The sequence below is a fragment of the Bubalus bubalis genome, chromosome 5 (genome assembly GCF_019923935.1).
Source record: "Bubalus bubalis isolate 160015118507 breed Murrah chromosome 5, NDDB_SH_1, whole genome shotgun sequence".
Lineage (NCBI taxonomy): Eukaryota > Metazoa > Chordata > Mammalia > Artiodactyla > Bovidae > Bubalus > Bubalus bubalis.
In genome coordinates, this window is record NC_059161.1 from 403,552 (window position 1) to 426,773 (window position 23,222).

The 23,222-nt window shown below is 50.5% G+C and overlaps 1 protein-coding gene and 1 long non-coding RNA gene across 2 annotated transcripts in view; both read left to right on the forward strand.

Annotated features, from left to right (window-relative positions):
• IPO9 (importin 9) overlaps positions 1–23,222 on the forward strand; it is a 39,386-nt gene that overhangs the window by 13,622 nt on the left and 2,542 nt on the right. Inside the window, exons 5-20 of the mRNA XM_025285237.3 lie at positions 374–462; positions 1,106–1,192; positions 1,637–1,756; positions 1,865–1,965; positions 2,152–2,210; positions 2,766–2,917; positions 3,552–3,650; positions 4,684–4,790; positions 5,101–5,240; positions 7,432–7,591; positions 19,266–19,492; positions 20,811–20,959; positions 21,145–21,273; positions 21,708–21,983; positions 22,055–22,221; positions 22,644–22,777. Coding sequence (XP_025141022.1) covers positions 374–462; positions 1,106–1,192; positions 1,637–1,756; positions 1,865–1,965; positions 2,152–2,210; positions 2,766–2,917; positions 3,552–3,650; positions 4,684–4,790; positions 5,101–5,240; positions 7,432–7,591; positions 19,266–19,492; positions 20,811–20,959; positions 21,145–21,273; positions 21,708–21,983; positions 22,055–22,221; positions 22,644–22,777 — 2,196 coding nt within the window. The remainder of the gene's footprint in view (positions 1–373; positions 463–1,105; positions 1,193–1,636; positions 1,757–1,864; positions 1,966–2,151; positions 2,211–2,765; positions 2,918–3,551; positions 3,651–4,683; positions 4,791–5,100; positions 5,241–7,431; positions 7,592–19,265; positions 19,493–20,810; positions 20,960–21,144; positions 21,274–21,707; positions 21,984–22,054; positions 22,222–22,643; positions 22,778–23,222) is intronic.
• Positions 9,453–11,438, forward strand: LOC123333606. The gene is made up of 2 exons (XR_006550974.1): positions 9,453–9,991; positions 11,319–11,438. It is a non-coding gene; the product is annotated as an uncharacterized LOC123333606 (long non-coding RNA).

Sequence of the window (23,222 nt, forward strand, 5' to 3'; positions counted from 1 at the left end):
ATGTGTAGGCTGGAGCGGGACCCTGGTGTCTCCCAGGCTGTCTCACCTGTGTCACGGCGGCTTCAGGGGGGCAGGTGCTGAAGGCGGAACCCGGCGAGGCACCCCCAGGTGCGCCTAGGTGCCGGCACCGGGCGCAGGCCAGGCTGAGCCCAGGTTCTCCAGTGGCCGCGCGCTCTCCACAGTCTGGTGTGCGCTCCTTTTCCCCTGCAGTGCTCCTTTCCCTTCTAACAAATGCTTCACGCCGCTTCCCTGCCCCAGGGTAGGGCTCCTGGCCAGCGTCTTCCCTGCGTGCTCCCTAAAGCAGTCCAGCAGTTGTCAGACGAATGTCTTTATAAAGCAGTGTTATTTTTACTGCCTGCTTTCTTCTCTGTAGAATTCACTCGAGAAGTCACCGACACGCAGATGCCGCTAGTTGCACCCGTCATCCTCCCAGAGATGTACAAGATCTTCACCATGGCCGAGGTAGGGGCTTCCCATTGCCGAGAGCGGCCCTGGCTCTCGGGAGCCTGTTGTGTCTGCTGCTTATCCCATACCTGAAGACAAGAGCTGACCGAGGGCTGCGTCTGACGAGCCTCGGCCCCTTCCCTTGCGACTGGGAGGCCAGGCCTCTGAGGAGAGCGGAGGGGCTGCTGGAGCTCCAAGCTGCCACCGTGGGGCTGCTCAGGCCCCTCTGGGGCCACCCACCCGCCTGCCCCCTCAGCCGCGTGTCGGGGACAGTCTCCCGCAGTGCTCACCACGGGCCTTACTGCATGTGTTGGGTTGATGACTGCTCACTGGGGAATGTTTCAGCCTCGCTGCTCCTCCCCATCCCTAGCCAGGGGCTGTATTTTGAAAGCACTACACTGTGTTGGGATTCCGAGGTGTACCCAGCTTCATGTTTTCAGTCAGATTAGCCCACAGGGGACTCTATACAAGGTCGATTCTAGTAAGTTCTCACATTGTGTTTCCTTTTATTCTGTGGATTAAATAAATCTGTGCCCTGGACAGGAATGGTAGACATTTCCTGTCTCTCGGGGATCCAGTCCCAGGTCAGGGTTGAGTGGTCACAGTTGAGTCACACGTGCACGCACGTTAGCCTCACAGCCCTGCTGTGACTCGCTCCCAGGTGTATGGGATCCGAACCCGCTCCCGAGCCGTGGAGATCTTCACCACCTGTGCCCACATGATATGCAACATGGAGGAGCTGGAGAAGGTGAGCGCGCCTCTGTCGTGGCCGCTGGCCTGCCCTGGACGCTGGCGGGGTGTGTTGGGCGCAGCAGCCGTGCTTTTGATGCAGTGAGCGTCCATGTGCAGCTGGGTCTCCTTTCGTTTGAGTCTGTCTTTTCCTGGTATCTTGTCCTGCATCCTTTTCGCACTAGCTGGCACCCAGGGCTTTATTGTGCTTTCATTGCCTCCTGTGTGGGACCAGCCTAGCTAAGAAATACCAGTCCCTGGGATCAGGAGTGGTTTGAAGAAGCTCCTGGTGAGGAGCCGCCAGTGTTGAATAAGGACACAGCAGACCCTGGGGACACCTCCAGTGACCGTGTGGCCACACCCTTCTGACGAGGGCCTGAGCCTGGAGGGTCTGGAGGTGCCATGTGCCTGGATGCCATAGATTCGGGCTGAGTCCAGGACTGATTGTAATTTCTGCCTTCAGGGTGCAGCCAAAGTCCTGATTTTTCCTGTGGTGCAGCAGTTCACAGAGGCCTTTGTCCAGGCCCTGCAGATCCCAGACGGTCCCACGTCAGACAGTGGGTTCAAGATGGAGGTCCTGAAGGTGAGTGCTTGCTGTTGGGGGTGCTGGGAGTCTGCAGGGTGGTCTGACACCAGTAATTTTTCTCCCATTTCTCTTGTAACTCTCGGGTTTTTTCCTATAACTTCTCAGGCAGTGACAGCCCTGGTGAAAAACTTCCCAAAGCACATGGTGTCCTCCATGCAGCAAATTCTGCCCATTGTTTGGAACACCCTGACTGAAAGTGCAGCCTTATATCCTTTCTGGGAGAGGGCAGGGACCTGCCACCCCTATAGTTGGGGGTCTAGAACCTCGGGCCTCACATTCACGTGGTTCCGCTTTCTTAAAGTATCTACCCGTAGTGTTGGAGTGTGTCATGTCCCCTTGTAGAATGTGTGCAAAGCAGACTGCAAATTCTGTTTCTTTACTCTTCATCATACTTACGTGAGGACAGAAGTCAACTACACAGAGGAAGTAGAGGACCCTGTGGACTCCGATGGTATGTAGCGCATTTGGTCATATACCTCGTAGTGGAGAAGGGAGCCAGGAAGAGCCAGGACAAAGGCAGGAAATTAGAGGCTTTGCTCTCTTGAGAATGTTCTCATTGAGTTTCCTGTCAGTGGATTAGATGTGGGGAAACAAAAATTGAAAATCTGTCATCTGTTCCTCGTCAGCATTTGCATAAGTCTTATGAAATCATGGAATTTCTCAGTGGAAAATATATTCAGTGTTTCAGATTCTTCTTTCTTTCTTTTGGTTCCACTGCGTGACTTCCAGGATCTTAATTCCCCAACGAGGGATTGAACCCAGGCCCTCAGCAGTGAAAGCCCAAAGTCCTAACCACTGGGCCACCAGGGAATTCCCTGTTTTTTTGTGCTGGAAAAACCAAAGAGTGCCTAGTACCTGAAATTCCCTTCTTTGACCCCCCGGGCCTCTTCCATTCCCGCGAGTGCTTTAACTGACCCCTCTCACAGAGGTGGTGTAGATCTTCCCAGCATCTGTGCATCTTTCTGTCTTCTTGCCACTAAGAGCTTCTCTCACGTGCTTCCTGTAGGTGAAGTCCTGGGCTTTGAAAACCTCGTCTTTAGCATTTTTGAGTTTGTCCACGCTCTCCTGGAAAACAGCAAATTCAAAAGTACTGTCAAGAAGGCCCTGCCTGAGTTGATCTACTACATCATCCTCTACATGCAGATCACCGAGGAGCAGGTACCAGCCTCTCAGTGAGCGGCACGCAAGTGCAGTGCAGCCTCAGTGCGGGGCCTGGGCCCGGCGTCTGCTAATCCCTAAAACTGACGCCTGAAGAGCAGCATGCCCGGAAGTTCTAGGAAAGCTGTGATTTCATTCACATCATCTTGCCAAGTCCCTGGGTGCTAGGGTTTATCGGCTTCTGTGGTAGGTAGTTGGACTTGTAGAATACTCCCACTTTGGTATCTGTAGGGGACCCCTAACCAAGGGTGTGATAGCAAGAAGAGCCTGGTCTTTCTCTGTAGATAGTGAGACACAGCGTTCAGATCCTTAGCCTGGTCAGAGTCATTAGACCAGAAGAGAGCGTTAAAAATATGGTAATGCCACTGTGTCCTAGGAATTGACGTGATTTTCACCTTGGATTTCCATCAGACCCACTAGACTCAGCAAATTGGCCTGTTGGGGTCACAGCCGACTGGCAGTAGGAGGGGCCGGCAGTCAGCCGCCTTCCACAGCGGCCGTAGCTGCGTGGCTTGGTAAAAGGGTTTACTTCTTTGCATCAGAAAGAGTAGCATTCTGTTCAAGATAAAAACAGAAGGTTGGAATCTTCCCGTGAAGAGGGAGCCTCACAGAGCTGACTGCATCGTTCTTTCAGATCAAAGTGTGGACCGCCAACCCCCAGCAGTTTGTGGAAGACGAGGACGACGATACCTTCTCCTACACCGTCAGGATCGCGGCCCAGGACCTGCTGCTGGTGAGAGGGCTGCCCCGATGCCCGGTCACCGGGGTCCTGACGGCGTCGGCTTCTCCTCTTTGTTCTAGACCTCCCTCGAGCCTTTGCTCAGCACTGGTTTTGGGCAGCTTTACCTTAGACTGGGGTGGGTAACAGAGCAGCTCAGATGGTAAAGAATCTGCCTGCAAGCCCGCAGGAGGCCTGGGTTCAATCCCTGGGTCAGGAAGATCCCCTGAGAAGGGAATGGCAACCCATTCCAGTCTTCTTGCCTGGAGAATTCCATGGACGGAGGAGCCTAGTGGGCCACAGTCCATGGGGTCACAAAGAGTCAGAGGTGACTGAGCAACTAACACAGAGCATCTCAAGTGAAGTCTGAGATGCAGGAATTCTAAAGTCCTTGGTCTGGTTCTGATTTACATGCCAATATTGATGAAAGAATTGTGCAGGGCGTGTTCTAATGGGAGAGGGTGTTTGAATCAGGAACTCTTCGGTTTAGTTCAGTCTTCAGCAAGGGTCTGTGTGTAGCACAGACTAGAGGCTGGCAGATTTGAAAAGCTTCGATTGCTGCAAGGTGAACGTCCCGGTGGCTGCCCGTCTCCTGTGGCTCTGACCGGAGCACAGAGCTGTCTCTACCTGAGGTCTGTGGAGAAGCTGCTGCCTGTCTGGTGATACACTTATTCCCGTTTCATTGTTGGTGGGCAATCCGTTGTCCTTTGGTGTTTCTAAGGCACCTCAGGAGGGCCACGGCATGTCACTTAGTAGATTAGCCTTGCTTTTCCAAGTTGACCTCCCAGAGATAAATACCTGGTCCATTGCTGTCCACAGCTGTGTCTCTCATTGACCCCTGATGCTCTGCAGAATGTAGCCATCCATTCTGTAAGCTTTAGAGAGCTCAGCCTCTGCAGAGACGGGTGCTGCTTTAACTTAGAGACCTTCACGCAGCTCGGGATTGCATTATGAATGTATCTAATCACATTAGCCACATGCACAGCAATGCAGTTTATGGTTTTAATTTGCACAGAAATATTCGTTGGCACCTCTCCTCTCATCCTAGGCTGTGGCCTCTGATTTCCAGAATGAGAGCGCGGCCGCATTGGCCGCCGCGGCCGCTCGGCACTTACAGGAGGCTGAGCAGACCAAGAGCAACGGTGCCGAGCACTGGTGAGAGGGGGCAGCGGGCCACCTCGTGGGGGCACCCTCTGGGCGGCGGGTAAGGGCAGGCATCCTGGCTTTGAATCACCTGTTCTAAAGCAGTTTTTCCTTAAAATAGTTGGTTCAATGCTTTTATTTTATTCCTTTTTAAAAAGCCTGGAAAGGAAGGGCTTTTGCTTTGTTTTTAGTTAGAAAAACCTGTTACTGTTAAATTATACTGTTTTCAGATATAGGCTTAGATTGGAAGAGTAGCTCAGTGCCCTTCAGGATCAGGCTTGCTGAAGTGCCTTTCCCTCTGGCCATGGGGTCCCTTTGGCAGGTGGAAGGTCCACGAGGCCTGCATGCTGGCCCTGGGCTCGGTGAAGTCCATTGTCACCGACAGCGTGAAGAGCGGCAGGATCCCCTTCGACATGCACGGCTTCCTGACCGGCGTCGTCCTTGCAGACCTCAACCTCTCAGGTGTGTTTCAGCACAGCAGGATTCTGGGGGTCTCAGCTCTGTTGTTCACTTAGGTAAACCTTGGGGTGGAATTCTTCCTGCAGCCTGGAGCTGGGGCTCCTTTAACTCTGCACTGCCCAGGGACCTTGCCTCAGATGTCAGGAGCTCTGAGTCTGGGGCGGCCTCACTGCTCATTCCTTGCCACTCTCCCACGTCTGCCCCCCGGGTTCACGCCCACTGCCTGGGGTGGTGTTTGGCGTCTGAACAGGACGCAAGTGTGGCTGCTGTGCAGGGAGCACTCTGGCAGGAGTTGTAAATGCAGAGCCCCCTGTACCCTCAGGCAGTCTGTGTCAGGCTCATCCTCTCTGTTTGCTTCCCGTCAGTTTTCTCAAACTATCTGTTCTCTCTAAAACTATTCTAACTAGATAATTAAAGTGTTCTGTTCTCACGTCCGTGATCACTGCTAGCCCTAAAAGGAATCGCCTCGACTGCATGGAGCCCATTCCTCAGGGCACAGGGCTGTGGCCGCAGGACAGCAGCCTCCTGAGAGCCACACCCCAGCTCAGTCTCGGCTTCCTGTCTGAGCCTAAGTCGTGGGGCCCTCATTGCTCCTGCCATGCCAGTGCACTGTCCTGTGTCCTTGTCCTAAGTTCGCCCTTTGGGTAGCTTAAGCCATTGGAGACTCTTCCCCGCTGTCTCTAATGAGGTAATTAGGTCCTCTCTCATTCTGAGTCACAGGTCATAGAACTAAGCAGTTGAGTGTCGTGATCTCAGACCCACTGAGGAGACTCCTTTTTGTTCTGCAGTTACCACGTGTGCAGTCTGTTGAGCTTGGTGAATGTTTCTGTCTCTTCTGCTGGAATGTACGTGTGCGCGTGGAAGCTTGTCACACGCCCTCCATCCCGCAGCGCCTGGCCCCTGACGCGCAGTGTGATTACACGCTGGTGGCAGTGCTGAGTCTCTCACACCCACCAGCATATTGTTTCCAGAATTTGCCGTAGCGAAGCTTTTCTATACGAGCCATTCTCAAACTCTTTGGTCCCGGGACCCCTTCTACACCTTTAAAAATTATCAGTGACCCCAAGGAGATTTTTTTGTCACATGTGACAGTATTTAACATACTAGAAATTAAAACTGAGAAGCTTTCAGAACATAAGAATTGCAAGCATACATCCCATTAGCTGTCAGAGCCCTGGTGACACGTCATGTAACCTTTGGAAAACCACTGTGTACTCCACAGGGAGTGAGACTGAAACAGTCGAGCGTTGTCTTAGTTTTGCTACAAAAATGTTTCACTTTTGTAAGTTCTAGGACCATATTTTGAGAATTGTTACTCTCCGTTATGTGATTTATTATGTAATTATCTGGCACAGTTTGGTAGGTTCTGTTGAATAGGTCCCATCAACTAATGTTTATTGTACAGGTAACAAGGTTAAGCCCTGTGACAGCTAAATAAGTATAGTCTCTATTCTCAAATATCCTAATAACAGGCAGGGCATAGTAATCCTTATCCCCGTGGCTGGAATATCAGTATATATATATATTTGAATATATATATATATATATAGTTCATGTTAGAAAGCTGATGACGTGAGATTAAAGTGGCTCAGAGACAATTAGGATTACTTCAGCCCAAGAGATCAGTTAGATAATGCAAGGAGAGGTGAGTGTGTTGGCTTAAAAGCCAAGCACAGAAATGGCAACATAAGATGACAGCTAGGGTGGGCTGCATGCCTGAGTCTGGAGGCACAGAGAGGAATTGGAGGTGATGCCAGAGGCACTGATCCAAGGGACTTTATTTCGTAAGCTGTGGAATTTATTGACATTTTAAATAAGAGAATGATAGAGATGTAATTTGTAATATTCCAGTTGGTCCAAGAGTAGGGAAAACCTGGCCATGGAGAAGCTTCAAGAGAGCTGGTTAGCAGTGCATGAGGAATGGCGAGAGCTGGGGTGGGGTCAGGGCTAGGATGTCTTTTTAGTCTAGGAATGTTCAGAATGTACCTTGGGAATCTGGGAGACTGCTTTAGGTTCTGTGCCATAGGTCACACATTTGCTTCTGTCTTTTCCAGTCCTCCTGCTCCTGTTGATGAGCTGCGTGTGTGTGAGGCAGTGCCCCTGTTGCAGCACGCCGAGGCGTGGGGGTTGGGAGGAGAGGCGCGTAGCTGGAGTGTGCCGTGCCCTGCCCCTGACTGCTCTCTCTCCTCCCCAGTGTCTCCTTTCCTCCTGGGCCGGGCCCTCTGGGCTGCCAGTCGCTTTACTGTTGCTATGTCCCCTGAATTGATCCAGCAGTTTCTTCAGGCAACGGTTAGTGGTCTTCATGAGACACAACCCCCATCAGTTCGAATCTCCGCAGTGAGAGCCATCTGGGGGTGAGTATGCCACCTTAGAGCAAGCAGACCTGTCTTAAGAGAAAGTTGCTCAGGGTAGAAGTCCCAAACAGCAGTTACCTGTTCACTGTGTCACTCGGAAATTTCTGACGAAGATCTCCTGCAGAATGAATGTTGGCAGGACAGGGCTTCTGTGAGTCCCAGATGTGTCCTGTTTTTACTCCTCTTTCCTTTTCAAATCAGTCCAGTTCTGGGACCATCTGGACCGCTCCCTCCCCCACAGAGGGGCCGAACCTGGGCTCTGAGAGGGACCTGACTTGCCTGGGGCTGCACAGTAGTGGAGCATAGCATAGAAGCGGGCTGAGAGCCCAGCCTGCCTGCTTGACTGATGGTATCTGTGCTAGAAACCAAACTTGGGATAATATGGCCTGGAAACTGTGCATGTTTTCCCCAGTTTTGGACCTTTCTCACAGCTCGTGGCTCAGGTAGTCCTTTATTTGTGCTCCTCCTCAGACCAGAGAGGCATTGGTGTTTGCAGGGGTGTTTTCAAGTCCAAATCTGAGAGCCTCAGTTGAGTCCTAAGAATTGCTTGAAACCCTAAAAACACAGTTTCTCTTCCACCCGCCTGCACTGCCTCCTGACCTTCTGAAGCAGATTGAGACGCTGGGCATCGTTGTGTGTCCTCAGAGGGCACTAGGGTGCAGGCTGTCAGAGGAGTCTGAACAAGGGGCCCTCGCTCTATCCCTCCTGCACCCACAGTTTGGCATCTGTCCAAGTCAGAGCCGCCTGAGGACAAGAGAGCTGTTTGGAGAAGATAGGCTCACATCCTGACTGCTGATTTGCCAACCACAGTCCTGGCTATGGTCCTATTTGACTTGGTTCTGTCATCATCACCGTACACCAAGCAGCCAGGGGGAATCTCACCAACCTGTGTTTCAGGTTATAGCAGCACAGACTGTCCCAGCTCTGGATCGAGGAGTGGTCCAGGAACTCCTGAAGAGCACTGGCTGAGACAGCTACCCACAGATGGGGGAGCCTTTGTTGAAGTCCACAGCCCAGTGGATGCTCCAGCCCGGCACCAGGGCGAGAAATTCAGGACCGGACGCTTGTAAGAGGCTGGTCACTACAGCCTGAAGGAGCTGACTGCTACCTCTGATGCGAAGACTGCAATGAAAGACATGCAGGAACCTGAAAAACCAAGAAAGCATGGCATCAGAAAAGAAACACAGTCGTTCTCCAGGAACCAGCCCCAGAGACATGGAGATCTGTGATTCATCTGATAAAGAATTCAAAATATCATTTTAAGCAGTTCAATTAACTGCAGAAAAGCACAAAAACACAACTCAATGAAATCAGAAAAACAACTCACAGACAAAATGAGAAATTCAACCAAGAGAGAGAAATCATAAAAAATAACAAATGAATTCTGGAGCTGAAGGATACCATAGAAAGCATCAGTAGCAGAATGAATCAAGTAGAAGAGGTCTGTGAAATAGAAGATGGGGCCTTTGAAATTATCCAGTCAGAGGATGACAGAGAATAAAGAATGAAAACCAAGGAGGAAATGTGAACCCAGTGGTGCCTTTAGGAGAAATAGTAGATGCATGATTGGAGCCCCAGAAGAAAGGGAAGAGACCTTTTTAAAGAAATGATGCATGAGAACTTCCCAAATCTGAGGGGAGATTTGCACCTCCTAGTCATAAAGCTAATATACTTCACCCCAAAATTTCAGTCCAAGGTGATCTTCAAGACACAGTATAATGCTGCTACTGCTCCTAAGTCACTTCAGTTGTGTCCGACTCTGTGCGACCCCATAGACGGCAGCCCACCAGGCCCCGCCATCCCTGGGATTCTCCAGGCAAGAACACTGGAGTGGGTTGCCATTTCCTTCTCCAATGCATGAAAGTGAAAAGTGAAAGTGAAGTTGCTCAGTCGTCTTCTACTCGTCCTGACCCCATGAACTGCAGCCTACCAGGCTCCTCCACCCATGGGATTTTCCTGGAGTGGGTTGCCATTGCCTTCTCTGGTTATCCAGTAAATGATCCATTCGTTTCAAATAGACGCCATTTGAATCAAATGGTATAATAAAACTATCTAAAATCAAAGACAGAATTTTCAAAGCATTAAGAAGCAAAAACCTTTTGCTCATACAAGGAAGGTCCCATAAGGCCAGCAACAGATTTCTCAGCAGAAACTTTGCAGGCCAAGAGACAGTGGAATAATACATTCTAGGTGCTGAATGAAAAAGCTGCCAACCAAGAATACTTTACCTAGCAAAGCTGTTCTTCAGAAGTGAAGACTAGATGAAGACTTTCCAAGACAAACAAAGCCATAGGAGTTCTTCACCACTAGACCTGCCTTACAAGAAACACTGGAAATTCTTCAAGCTGAAATGAAAAGAAGCATATTACTAATGTGAAAATATATAATGTATTGCTACAGGTATGTATATTATTGATTCAGAATACTCTAATACTGTGATATGATGGTGTTAACCACCTGACTCTAGTATAAAGGGTAAAATATGAAAGAATAACCAGCTAAATGAACCCACGTCTCCCGCATTGTAGGCAGATGCTTTATTGTCTGACCCACCAGGGAAGTCCTCATTATAACGAATACACAGTATAAAAAAGGTTAAATTGTGATATCAGAGACATTAATGGATGGAAGTAAAGGAGTAGAGTTTTCTTTATATCTGTACAATGCTTTATGGTGACCACAAAGCAAAGTCTGTGATAGACGCACAAACAATAAAGAGAAAAGAAGGAAAGCATTTCTCCTTGGAAGATCACCATTCACAGAGGAAGACAGCCAGAGGGGCAGTGGGGAACAGGGGACCACAGGAGAGCCAGCAAACAATTAATAAAATGGCAGTTAGTAAACTGGGCTTACTTATCAAAAGTTATCTTAAATATAAATGGACTAAATTCTCCAATTAAAAGTCAAATTAGCTGAATGGATTAGAAGAAAGAACCAGTTGAGGCTACAGGTCTTAAGACACACAGGCTGAAAGTAGAGGAGGAAAGATGCTCCACGTGATGTGGAAACCAGAAGAGAGTGAGAATCTGTGCTTTTTTCAGCAAGTGGGCTTTAATTCAGAAGCTGTAACACGAAGCAGCCCGTTATACTATAAGGGGGCTGATTCATCAGGAAACTAGGACGGTCACAAATGTGTGTGCGTCTGCCATCAGAGCACCTAAGTACACCCAGCAGATAGTAATACCCGAAAGGAGAGACAGACAGCAGTACAATAACAGCAGATTTATACTCCATCCCCTTTACAGGGGGTGTCTGTCCAAACAGAAAATCAGTAATGGAACATTGGACCTAAACTACACTTTCCCCCAGATGGACCCAGCAGACCTACTGAGCAGTTCATCCAGCAGCAGCTGAGCGCACCTCCTTCCCAGGCTTGCGTGGGGTGTGCTCCAGGACAGGCCGTGACTCCAGAGTTGGTAAATCTAAGGTGAAAATCATATCGAGTGTCTTTTCCAGTCACATGTGGAGGAAACTTTTGAAATTAGTTACAGTAGGAAAACTAGAAAAATCAAAGATACATGGAAATCAAACAGTACTTTTCTGAACAACCCATGGGTCAAAGGAAAAATTAAAAGAGAAATCCAAACATGTCTTGAAACACATGACAATGGAAATACAATGTACCAAAACTTACAGGATACAAAACAAGGAGTTCTAACAAAGGAACACTTACATTAAAGCAAAAAAAAGAAAAAACAATCTCAAACAACCTCACTTTCTTCCTCAGGAGCTCAAAAGAGAACAGACGAAGCCCAGAGGCAGCAGGAGGAAGGCAAGAGCAGCGACAGATGAGTGGGGGCCAGAGAGACGCTCAAAGAGTTTGATGAGAGTAAGAGCTGGTATTTTGGAAAAATAAACACAATTGACAAGCTATAGCTAGACTAAAACGAAGAGAGAGCACCTCATACGGATGAAACAGGAGAGTTTACAGCTGACACCACAGCAAGACAAAGGTTCACGAGAGACCACGGTGAGCAAGTGCGTGCCAACAAACTGGTTAACCTAGAAGAAATGCATAAATTCTTAGAAACATACAGCCTAGCAAACCTGAACAAGAAGAATTTGAAAATCTGAACAGACCAGTAGCTGATGAGGAGCGTGAGTCAGTAACAAGAAAGCGGCCACGGGAAAAGCCCAGGACCAGACGGCTCCACCGGTGAGCTCTGCCAAATGTTCAAAGAAAAGTAAACGCCAGCCCGTCTCAGACTCCTTCCAAATACCGAAGAGGAGAGAGCATTTCCAAACTCATTTTTCTAGGCCAGCATTACCCTGATAACAAGGACACTACAGGAAAAGAAACAACAGGCCAGTGTGCCTGACGAGCGTGGCCCTCAGCACAGCACCAGCAAACTCGGCCCAGCGGCACTGTGAAGGGCAGCACGCCGCCGTCAAGCGGGGTGACCCCTGGGATGCAAAGGGCTCAGCATGCGTAAACTAAATAATAAATGAAATACCCACTTAACAGAATGAAAAAGTAAAAGATGTGAATATCTCAAAAGATGCAGAAAAAGCACTTGACAAAATTCAGTACCCTTTCATGACAAAAGCTTTCAACAAAGCACGTAGAAGGAACACATCTCAACACAATAAAGGCCACATATGACAACCTTCCCCCTCCCCCCCAAGCTAATATGTTCAGCAGTGAACGGCTGAAAGCTTTTCCTCTTAAGATCAAGAGCAAGGTAAGGGTACCCACTCTGACCACTCCTTCTCAACATAGTACTGAATTCCTGAGCAGAGCAGTTAGAAAAGAAAATAATAATGAGCTATCAGAGAAATTTTTAAAAATAGTTGCATCAAAAACAATAAAATATCTAAGAATAAACATAAGTCACCAAGATGAAAGATCTATACACAGAAAGCTATAAGACATCAAGGAAAGAAATTGAAGACACAAACTAATAGATATTTCATGTTCATAGATGGAAATAATGAACATTATTTAAATGTCCAAACTACCGAAAGCAATCTACAGATTCAGTGTAGTCCCGCTCAAAATTCCAATGGCATTTTTTACATAAATAGAACAAACAATTCCAGATTTTGTATGGTATCACAGTTCTTGATTTTAAACTGTATTACAAAGTGATAGTAATCAAAATAGGATGGTATTGGCATTAAAAACAGACGCAAAGATCATGGAGCAGAATAGAGAGCCCAGCTGTACACCTGCACTTCTGAGGCCAATTACTTGATGACAGAGGAGCCGAGAACACACACGGGGGGAGGACAGGCTCTGCAGTAAATTGTATTTGAAAATCTGGACCCTTATCTTACACACTGCTTATTTAACTTATATGCAGAGTACATCATGCGAAATGCCAGGCTGGATGAATCACAAACTGGAATCAAGACTGCTGAGAGAAATATCAGTAACCTCAGATATGCAGATGATACCACCCTAATGGCAGAAAGTGAAGAGGAACTAGAGAGCCTCTTGATGAAGGTGAAAGAGGAGAGTGAAAAAGCTGGCTTAAAACTCAGCATTCAAAAAGCTTACTTAAAGTCATGGCATCCAGTCCCATTACTTCATGGCAAGTAGATGGGGGGAAAATGGAAACAGTGATTTTCTTGGGCTTCAGAATCACTGTGGACTGTGACTGCAGCCGTGAAATTAAAAGACGCTTGCTCCTTGAAAGAGAAGCTATGACAGACTTAGACAACATATTCAAAAGCAGAGACGTCACTTTGCCAACAGAGGTCCATCTAGTCAAGGCTATCTCCAGTGGTCATATATGGATGTGAGAGCTGGACCATAAAGAAGGCTGAGTGCCAAAGAATTGATGCTTTTGAACTGTGGTGTTGGAGAAGACTCTTAAGAGTCCCTTGGACTGCAAGGAGATCCAACCAGTCAATCCTAAAGGAAATTAGTCCTGAATATTCATTGGAAGGACTGATGCTGAAGCTCCAGTATTTTGGCCACCTGCTGGGAACAGCTAACTCTGGAAAAGACCCTGATGCTGGGAAGGACTGAGGGCAGGAGGAGAACGGAGCAACAGAGGATGAGATAGTTGGATAGCATCACTGACTGAATGGGCATGAGTTTGAACAAACTCTGGGGGATAGTGAAGGACAGGGAAGCCTGGCATGCTGCAGTCCATGGGGTCGCAAAGAGTCGGACATGACTTAGTGACTGAACAACAACAGTCTTACACCATATACTGAAGTCAGCTCAAAATGAAGACTTGAACTAAGACCTATAATCATGAGACTCTTAGAAAAACCTAAAAATTAAATTCTCTGACACTGGTCTTGGCAGTGACTTCTTACATTTGACACCAAGAGCAGAGGCAACAAAAGCAAAAATAAATGAGTGGGACCACATCAGACTAAAAAAGCACAGGAAGCCATGAGCCAAAGGAAGCAGTAGCCACCGAAGGAAAGAAAATATTCGCAAACCATTTATCTGATAAGGGGTTAATATGCAAAATATTTAACAGGCTCATACAGCTCAATAGCAAATAAACAATCTGGTAAAAAATAAATGGCAGAGGGTTGGAAAATATGTTTTTTCCTAGAGAAGACACACAGGTGGCCAATAGGTACCTGACAGGGTGCTCAGCACCACTAGGTCCCAGGAAAATGCAAATCAAAACCACAGTGAGCGCTCATGTCAAACTTGTCAGCATGGCTAGTGTCAAAAAGACAAGAAGAGGACTTCCCTGGTGGTTCAGTGGATAAGAATCCACTTGCCAGGACAGGGACACGGGTTTGATTCCTGGTCTGAGAAGATTGCGTGGGCTGCGGGACAACTCAGCTCGTGCGCCAGAACTGCTGAGCCCACGCACCATAGCTAAAGAGAGCCCACACACTGCAGTGAAGGCCCAGAAGAGCCAGAAATAAGCAAGCTAGTTAATATTTTTAAAAAAGATAACAAGATTAACGAGGGTGTGGAGAGAAAGGAACACTTTTGTACTGTTGGTGGGAATGTAAATTGGTGCAACCACTGTGGAGAAGAGTATGGAGGGTCTTAAAAAAATTAAAAAATAGAGCTACCATTTGATCCAACCAGAGGAAATGGAACACAATCTTGAACCGAAACCTGTGCTCGCTCTCCTTGCTGTGCTGTTCACGTAGCCGGGCTGTGGCAGCTGCTTGAGGGCATCGGCGGGGAGTGGGCAAAGGTGATGTGCGTCCAGTGGACGGAACTCAGCTGTTCGAAGGAAGCCTGCCGTCTGCAGCAGCCGGGTGGACCTCGAGGGCACTGTGCTGACTGAGCTGAGCCACACACGTCCCTCTGGAGGCTTCTGGAAAGGCCAGACTTGCTGTGAAGGAGAGCAGAAGGCCGAGGTCAGGGTGCAGGCAGGGAAGGGGGAAGGGAGCTCGCTGTCGTCCCAGGATGAGTCAGGCCTGAGGCTCCAGCATGGAACTCGACTGTCGGCGCCTGCGCTGTGTGTAACGGAGAGTGGAGACCGCACGTTCCCAGCAGCAGGGGAGCCTGAGGGGACGGACGTGGTGAGAAAGTGGATGAGGGGAAACCTGTGCGGTGTGGACGCGCATCCAGGTGCCACAGCGCTCGTGCTCACCATGTCATGGTTGGAGTACACAGCAGTAAAGCTGAGAAAAGCTGACATTTTATACTACTTTTATAATCAGAAAAAATACGTGAAGAGAGTTTTTTTTTTAATTTTGAAATAACTTTCAGTTCTCTGACTACACAGGCAGGGCTCTCTTGAAAGGAGTAGCCGCTGTCCCGGGAGAACTGACGGAAGCCATGAACACGCAGAGCAGAGAAACGGCACGGCCCACGTTTACAAAGCCGTGCGTCATGTGTGGAAGAGCGGACCCCGGGGGGCGAGCTCCTGTGAGGGAAGGGTCCTCGCCGTGCCTGTCCTCAGCCAGTGTTCACGTGTGGCCCTGCCCTCTTCAGTTCTGCAGCCAGTCTCAGCCCAGCCTGTCCTCAGCGCATCCCTGAGCCTGCCCTGTCTCCTGTCCATCGTACTGCACACTGCCTCAGAGCACTCCTGTGCGGGATATTGGTGACAGATCCTTACACATGGGCCACATTTCTCTAGTCACATGTATGCCGACCTTTCTCCACAGCTCCGGGTTCACATGTGTGCTCCTGTCTGTACCAGGACAGGTGTGAGTACTGAAGACTAACAGCAGCCACTGCTGAGCCTCCTAACGACCACCTGCAGGCCTCCCCTGCCTGCAGTCCCTGTCACCATAAAGGTGCAGACCCCGCACCTGTGGGTCCTGCACCCAAAGCAGAGCTCTGTCCTCCCAGAGACACCAGCCTCTGCCTCCGGAGCTCGGTTCCCCACTCTCCTCTCCCCCTCCCCCCCTGCCCCCCCCCAGTCCAGCTGCCCCGTGTGTGCTCAGCATCTGCCTGAGTTCCTGCAGGGGCCCCAAAGGGGTTTTGCTGCCTGCAGCTGCAGACTGCTGCCATCTTTATTATCTCAGCTCTCAAACTGGTCTTTCTAGAATTGAGTACTTGTATTTTTGCTGCTGCAGTGGAAACTCTCTGGCCCTGGTTATGCTCTTCAAGCTCTGGGATGCAGGTACCCAGGAGAAGGAGCGTGCCAGGCGATCCGTGAGGCCACTGGACACAAACAGCATTTTCCTGGGGTGTCGGTTCCCCTAAAGACTCTAGGGGAAGAAATTAGATGTCAGAAGTGGTTTGTGAAAGAAAAAAAACTTTGAGACACACGGACTTCCAGAGTAAAGCTTAACCTCTTCGGCATGGCATAGAAGATGCCACATGGTCTGAGCACACAGGGCGGCCCCTCTGACCTGCCAGGCTGTGCTGGCACTTGGAGTGCGGCCGCCTTGGGAGGAGTGGGCCCAGGCAGTCCCAGCGCAAGTGTCTGCCCAGCCCACTCTTCAGGAGGGGTGGTGCAGAGCACGGTGGCCTTGAAAATCAAGGAGCTGTGAGCCAGGAACAGGGAGTGGTCAGACCTGAGGTCCAAGCCCACAGGTATACTGGTCACCATGACCTCTGAACCCAGCAGCTGACACACAGACGTTACGAGACGTCTATGCATCACACCAGAGACCCGCTCATCGAGGGCCTGGGCAGCGCCTTGCCTCTGCACCAGCTTCTGTTAGCCTACAGAAACAGTGTTTACTGACTTGTTACCATTCCATAGATAACAAAAATAAAGACTTGGATGATGTATTTTTATAATGTATCCCATTGGACATGGTGAGCAGCATCTAGTAAATGTTTATTGATTAAGAGGTTAATGTGGCAAGAATACACAGAAGAACTGTACAAAAAAGAGCTTCACGACCAAGATAATCACGATGGTGTGATCACTCACCTCGAGCCAGACATCCTGGATGTGAAGTCAAGTGGGCCTTAGAAAGCATCACTACGAACAAAGCTAGTGGAGGTGATGGAATTCCAGTTGAGCTATTTCAAATCCTGAAACTTGATGCTGTGAAAGTGCTGCACTCAATATGCCAGCAAATTTGGAAAACTCAGCAGTGGCCACAGGACTGGAAGAGGTCAGTTTTCATTCCAATCCCAAAGAAAGGCAATGCCAAAGAATGCTCAAACGACCACACAATTGCACTCATCTCACACGCTAGTAAAGTAATGCTCAAAATTCTCCAAGCCAGGCTTCAGCAATACGTGAAGTGCGAAATTCCAGATGTTCAAGCTGGTTTTAGAAGAGGCAGAGGAACCAGAGATCAAATTGCCAACATCCACTGAATTGTGGAAAAAGGATGAGAGTTACAGAAAAACATCTATTTCTGCTTTATTGACTATGCCAAAGCCTTTGACTGTGTGGATCACAATAAACTGTGGAAAATTCTGAAAGAGATGGGCATACCAGACCACCTTACCTGCCTCTTGAGAAACCTGTATGCAGGTCAGGAAGCAACAGTTAGAACTGGACATGGAACAACAGACTGGTTCCAAATAGGAAAAGGAGTACGTCAAGGCTGTATATTGTCACCCTGCTTATTTAACTTCTATGCAGAGTACATCATGAGAAACGTTGGGCTGGGTGAAGCACAAGCTGGAATCAAGATTGCTGGGAGAAATATCAATAACCTCAGATATGCAGATGACACCACCCTTATGGCAGAAAGTGAAGAGGAGCTCAAAAGCCTCTTGATGAAGGTGAAAGAGGAGAGTGAAAAAGTTGGCTTAAAGCTCAACATTCAGAAAACGAAGATCATGGCATCTGGTCCCATCACTTCATGGGAAATAGATGGGGAAACAGTGGAAACAGTGTCAGACTTTATTTTTTTGGGCTCCGAAATCACGGCAGATGGTGATTGCAGCCATGAAATTAAAAGACGCTTACTCCTTGGAAGGAAAGTTATGACCAACCTAGATAGCATATTGAAAAGCAGAGATATTACTTTGCCAACAAAGGTCTGTCTAGTCAAGGCTATGGTTTTTCTAGTAGTCATGTATGGGTGTGAGAGTTGGACTGTGAAGAAAGCTGAGTGCCGAAGAATTAATGCTTTTGAACTGTGGTGTTGGAGAAGACTCTTGAGAGTCCCTTGGACTGCAAGGAGATCCAACCAGTCCGTTCTAAAGGAGATCAGTCCTGGGTGTTCTTTGGAAGGACTGATGCTGAAGCTGAAACTCCAATACTTTGGCCACCTCATACAAAGAGTTGACTCATTGGAAAAGACCCTGATGCTGAGGGATTAGGGGCAGGAGGAGGAGGGGATGACAGAGGATGAGATGGCTGGATGGCATCACCGACTTGATGGACATGAGTTTGAGTGAACTCCGGGAGTTGGTGATGGACAAGGAGGGCTGGCGTGCTGCAATTCATGGGGTCGCAAAGAGTCAGACACGACTGAGCAACTGAACTGAACTGAGGTAGAAGTATGTGTAATAAATATTTTTTTAAGGTAAATTTTTGAATAATTTTTATGTTGGAGTGTAGTCGACTAACAGTGCTGTGTTAGTGTCAGGGGTCAGCACAGAGATTCAGTCGTACATGTGTCTGTTCGTAAACTCTTTTACCATTTAGATGATTACAGTACCGAGCAGAGTTTCCTGTGCTACAGAGTAGGTCCTTGTTGGTTATCTGTTTTCAATACAGCAGTGGGTACATGTCCATCCCAAACTCCCACTATCCCTCTTCTCCACCTTCTCCCCCTGTAACCATAGGTTCAAAGTCTGTGAGTCTGTTTCTGTTTTAAAACAAACATCTAAACCCCACAAATAGTACACCAAATTTGTAAGTATGAGTAAAATGTTTCTATAAATTGATCTAATTGTAGGATGCAAAAACCGCGAAAAAGTACAAAATTTTCGTAACTTGAAAGTAAAAAAATAGTCTACTATTAATAACCGTTGTATTGGAAGAGATTTAAAAACACTAACTGGAAAATAACAAAAAAGTACATACTATATCTTTATACCTATCTATCTGAGGAATGTGCCTAAAACGGTAGCCCGCGGAAGCATAATGCGTTTGACTTAATATCTTAATGATCTGGATATAGCTATGACTGGGATTTCATAACAAAATGGGATGAAAGAAATTTTAAAGGAAATCGTGAAGACCAAAGCAGAAAAGCTTAGAAAACATAGAAATGGTGGTGCTGAAAATTCTAAAAAAAAAAAAAAGCTACACAAAGACGTAAAAGTCTAGTGAACTCTGGAAGCAGCTTCATGAGCTCTGTAGCGGGTCACCCTGGCCGGGGAGCCCAGAGCCGGCCTGCTGGTGAGCGTCTTGCTTGTCTCGCTCCCCAGCTACTGTGACCAGCTAAAAGTCTCAGAGAGCACAGCCGTGCTGCAGCCCTTCCTCCCCAGCATCCTGGACGGCCTGATCCACCTCGCAGCCCAGTTCAGCTCCGAGGTCCTCAACCTGGTGATGGAGACCCTGTGCATCGTCTGCACGGTGGACCCCGAGTTCACAGCGAGCATGGAGAGCAAAATCTGCCCCTTCACCATCGCCATCTTCCTGAAGTACAGCAACGGTACGCGGGGCGGGGCCGCGCGGATGCCCCCGAGTCTCGCAGGCTGTGCGTTAGCGCAGAGGGGGCCGTGAGTTAGTGAGAGGCTGCTTGTGTGCAGATGCAGACAGCAGAGACCCTGCGCCTGTGACGCGCTCTCCTTAGGAGCTGGAGAAGAGAGCCGGCAGTGAGGTGGGAGGCTGAGCAGCAAAATCAGAATCTTCCTGAAAGAAGAGGCCTAGAACTAGGATTAGAGGGGAGCTGAAGAAGAGGAGGCAGGCAGAGGTCTAGGATCAGGTGTTCATCGCATGTTTTCTGTAGTAGCAAGTCTTTGGAAATAATTAGAGATTAATTACATCCATAAAATGGAATGCTGTGCAGCCATTAATAATCCAGTCTCAAAGAAATAAAGCCATGGGGAGGTGCTCACCTTGTAGTAAGTAAATAGATTGTTTTCCAAAACTCGTAGAATAGAATCCCAGATTTTGGTTTTATTATCGGAAAAAACATTGAGGACATCTATACCTGAAGAATGCATATTGACGCTTGGAAGGGGGGTGGTACTAATGTGAGGTTGACTGGACGTTTTAGGCTGCAGTCTGTGGGGTCACTGACAGCTGGACGTAACTTAAACAACTGAGCACGAGTGGATGTTTTACTTGATTCGTTGTGTGACAAGAGCGTGCCCTAAGGACGACTCCACCCTGCATGCTCCCTGCCCGCCACTCGGCCTCCCCCAGGGGCTATGTTGCTGCTCGTTTGCTGCCGTGGCCGTGCGCCCCCGAGTGGGCTGCAGTTCTCGTCTGGTACAGACCATGCGTCTTAGCGCCCGGCACATTGAGTGCCCCTTGGAGGGTGTTTCTGTTTTTCTTAGGTGAAGCAGGTTTAGCTCAAGTTCCGTTTCTTCACAAGGTTCTGCTGTTTGAAGGTCTTCTCTTTTGCCTTGAGTGGCTTTGGGAGCACCCCCAGGAGATGACATGCAGTCCTACTCAACCTGTGGGACCCGGAAAAGTCAGTGTGAGGCAGTTCTGAGGCGGTGGTGTCTTCTTAACAAGCTGTCAGTGGGGGCTGCTTTTCTAAGCATTTGGGCTCATAATGAATGCATGTTTCACAGGAATACAGGCATTAGAGATTTGTCCCAGGGAAAGAGGCAGGTTTTCTTTTCAGAGCAGCTGTTGCTGACTTGTCCCCGACTCTGTCAGCTCACACACATGCTGCCTCCCAGGCCCCAGCGGCTGCCCCGGGCCCCAGGTCCAGGTGAGAGGTCAGGCAAAAGCTGGTGGCTTGGGTGTGGGCCAGCGGCAGGCAGTGTGGACAGAGCGCTCGCGTCTTGTCTCCCCAGACCCTGTGGTGGCCTCCCTGTCTCAGGACGTCTTCAAGGAGCTGTCCCAGATCGAGGCCTGCCAGGGCCCCATGCAGACGCGGCTGATCCCCACCCTGGTCAGCATCATGCAGGCGCCCGCGGACAAGATCCCCGCGGGGCTGTGTGCGGTGCGTCCTCGTCCTTATGGCCCTACGCCGCCCCTGACCAGCCGTGATGTGTTCCCAGGGCAGGGGTGTCCCTGGGCGCAGAACGGTGGGGCCTCTCACTAGGGCCTGAGTGTCTCTGGGTGGGTGGGCAGGCCCATGGGTCCCTCCCTCCCCGCCCCTGAGGCAGCCTGACGTGTCTCCTGCAGACGGCCATCGACATCCTGACCACGGTGGTGCGGAGCACGAAGCCCCCTCTCTCCCAGCTGCTCATCTGCCAGGCCTTCCCTGCTGTGGCCCAGTGCACCCTGCACACGGACGACAACGCCACCATGCAGGTACCTCCGCGCGGGTGTCCGAGCCGTGGCCACGAGCAGCAGGCTGAGATGTTTCCTGCCTTGGAGAAAGAAACGCCTCCTGTCTGTGCTTGTCCGGAGGACCCGGAAGGTTCCGGCTGCTGAAAGGCGTGGGGTCCAAGCAGCAGAAGAGATCCCAGCCGTGTAGGCTCGGGCCCTGAGCAGCCTCTCCGTCAGTAGAGTCAGCAGGGGGTGACCTGGGGAGGCTCCAGGCCGTAGTCTGCTCTGTCCCCAGACCTGGGCCCGTCTCAGCTGCAGCGCAGCCGCGTTCCCCGGGACCAGAGGTGGAGCCTGGCAGCTGAATGAATCTCCTCCTCTGATGAGAGAGCTGTGTCTGGGCTCCCACGAGGGGCTGGGAGGAGGGTGTGTGGCTCCGGGTCTGGAGCCCGGCACTGACAGGCTGCCCGTGTCCGCAGAGCGGAGGCGAGTGCCTGCGGGCCTATGTGTCGGTGACGCTGGAGCAGGTGGCGCAGTGGCGCGACGAGCAGGGCCACAGCGGGCTGTGGTACGTCATGCAGGTGGTGAGCCAGCTGCTGGACCCCCGCACCTCTGAGTTCACCGCCGCCTTTGTGGGTCGCCTGGTGTCCACACTCATCGCCCGGGCGGGCCGGGAGCTGGGCGAGAGCCTGGACCAGATCCTGCGCGCTGTCCTCAGCAAGATGCAGCAGGCCGAGACGCTCAGCGTCATGCAGGTGCGGGGGCGTCCGTGGGGGGCCCTGGGCCTGTGTGCCGGGTCCCTGAGCCGCTGTCCCCTGTCCCCTAGTCCCTCATCATGGTGTTCGCACACCTGGTGCACACGCAGTTGGAGCCCCTGCTGGAGTTCCTGTGCAGCCTCCCCGGGCCCACCGGCAAGCCCGCCCTGGAGTTCGTGATGGCCGAGTGGACCAGCCGGCAGCACCTCTTCTACGGGCAGTACGAGGGCAAAGTCAGGTGGGCCTCGTGCTCCCCCGGCCCCGCTGCCCACCCCGCCCCCGGCCCCGCTTCCTTCTTGCTGGACTGCAGCTGCGGGTAGCTGCCATCTTGAAATTCCCAGAAAACGGGATCCTCGCTGGCAAGAGCCCTTCCCCGGCCCCGCCTGAGGGCTGCTGCTGGCTTCCTCTTGTTTTTAAAGCCAGGTTTCTAACGATTTACCCTGGACTTTACCCACTGTTCTCACCGCCCCGCACGCCTTCCAGGGTGGACGTCCATGTGGCTTTGCTCAAGAGCTGTTCTCACCCCCCCGCCCTTAGGAACAGGAGCCCCTCTCAGTCGGACTCGGGCATTCCCCCAGCCGGCCCGGAGGCGCATTCCCGCTCAGTCTCGGTCGGCCTCGTCCCCCGGGGAGGCCGGCTCACAGCGCTCTCTCCCCGCAGCTCCGTGGCGCTGTGTAAGCTGCTGCAGCACGGCATCACCGCCGACGACCGGCGGCTGCAGGACATCCGTGTGAAGGGCGAGGAGCTCCACAGCCCCGACGAGGGCGTCCGCACCCGCTCCAAGTCGGCCAAGAGTGCGTGACGCCGTGCCCCACCCCCGCTGGGCTAGGACACCTGGGGGGCATTCAGGAGGGGCGTCAGTGATGGGTTCCTCCGGCGCAGCAGGGGAGCAGCGTGTGTGGTCCTCTTGTGGCTGCAAGTGGACAGGATGTCTGGCGGCCAGCCCGCTCTGGGCCCGGGACCCCTGCGTCCACATCTGTCACGGCTGCCATCCAGCTGCAGGTTCATACTCCCCACGCTGTCCCTGAGGCTGCGTCTCTGGGGCCTGTGGCGCTCTGACCTGCTCAGGCCCCTGTGTCCCGGCTTTCTCACAGACACAGCTCGTCCCCTTTAGCCCCTGAAGGCTCTCATCTCTCCTGAGCTCTAAACTGACGTAGAGTACAATGAAGTTATTTTAACGTTGAGCCTCATGACTGGGGGGCTTCCTGGTGGCTCAGATGGTAAAGAATCTGCCTGCAA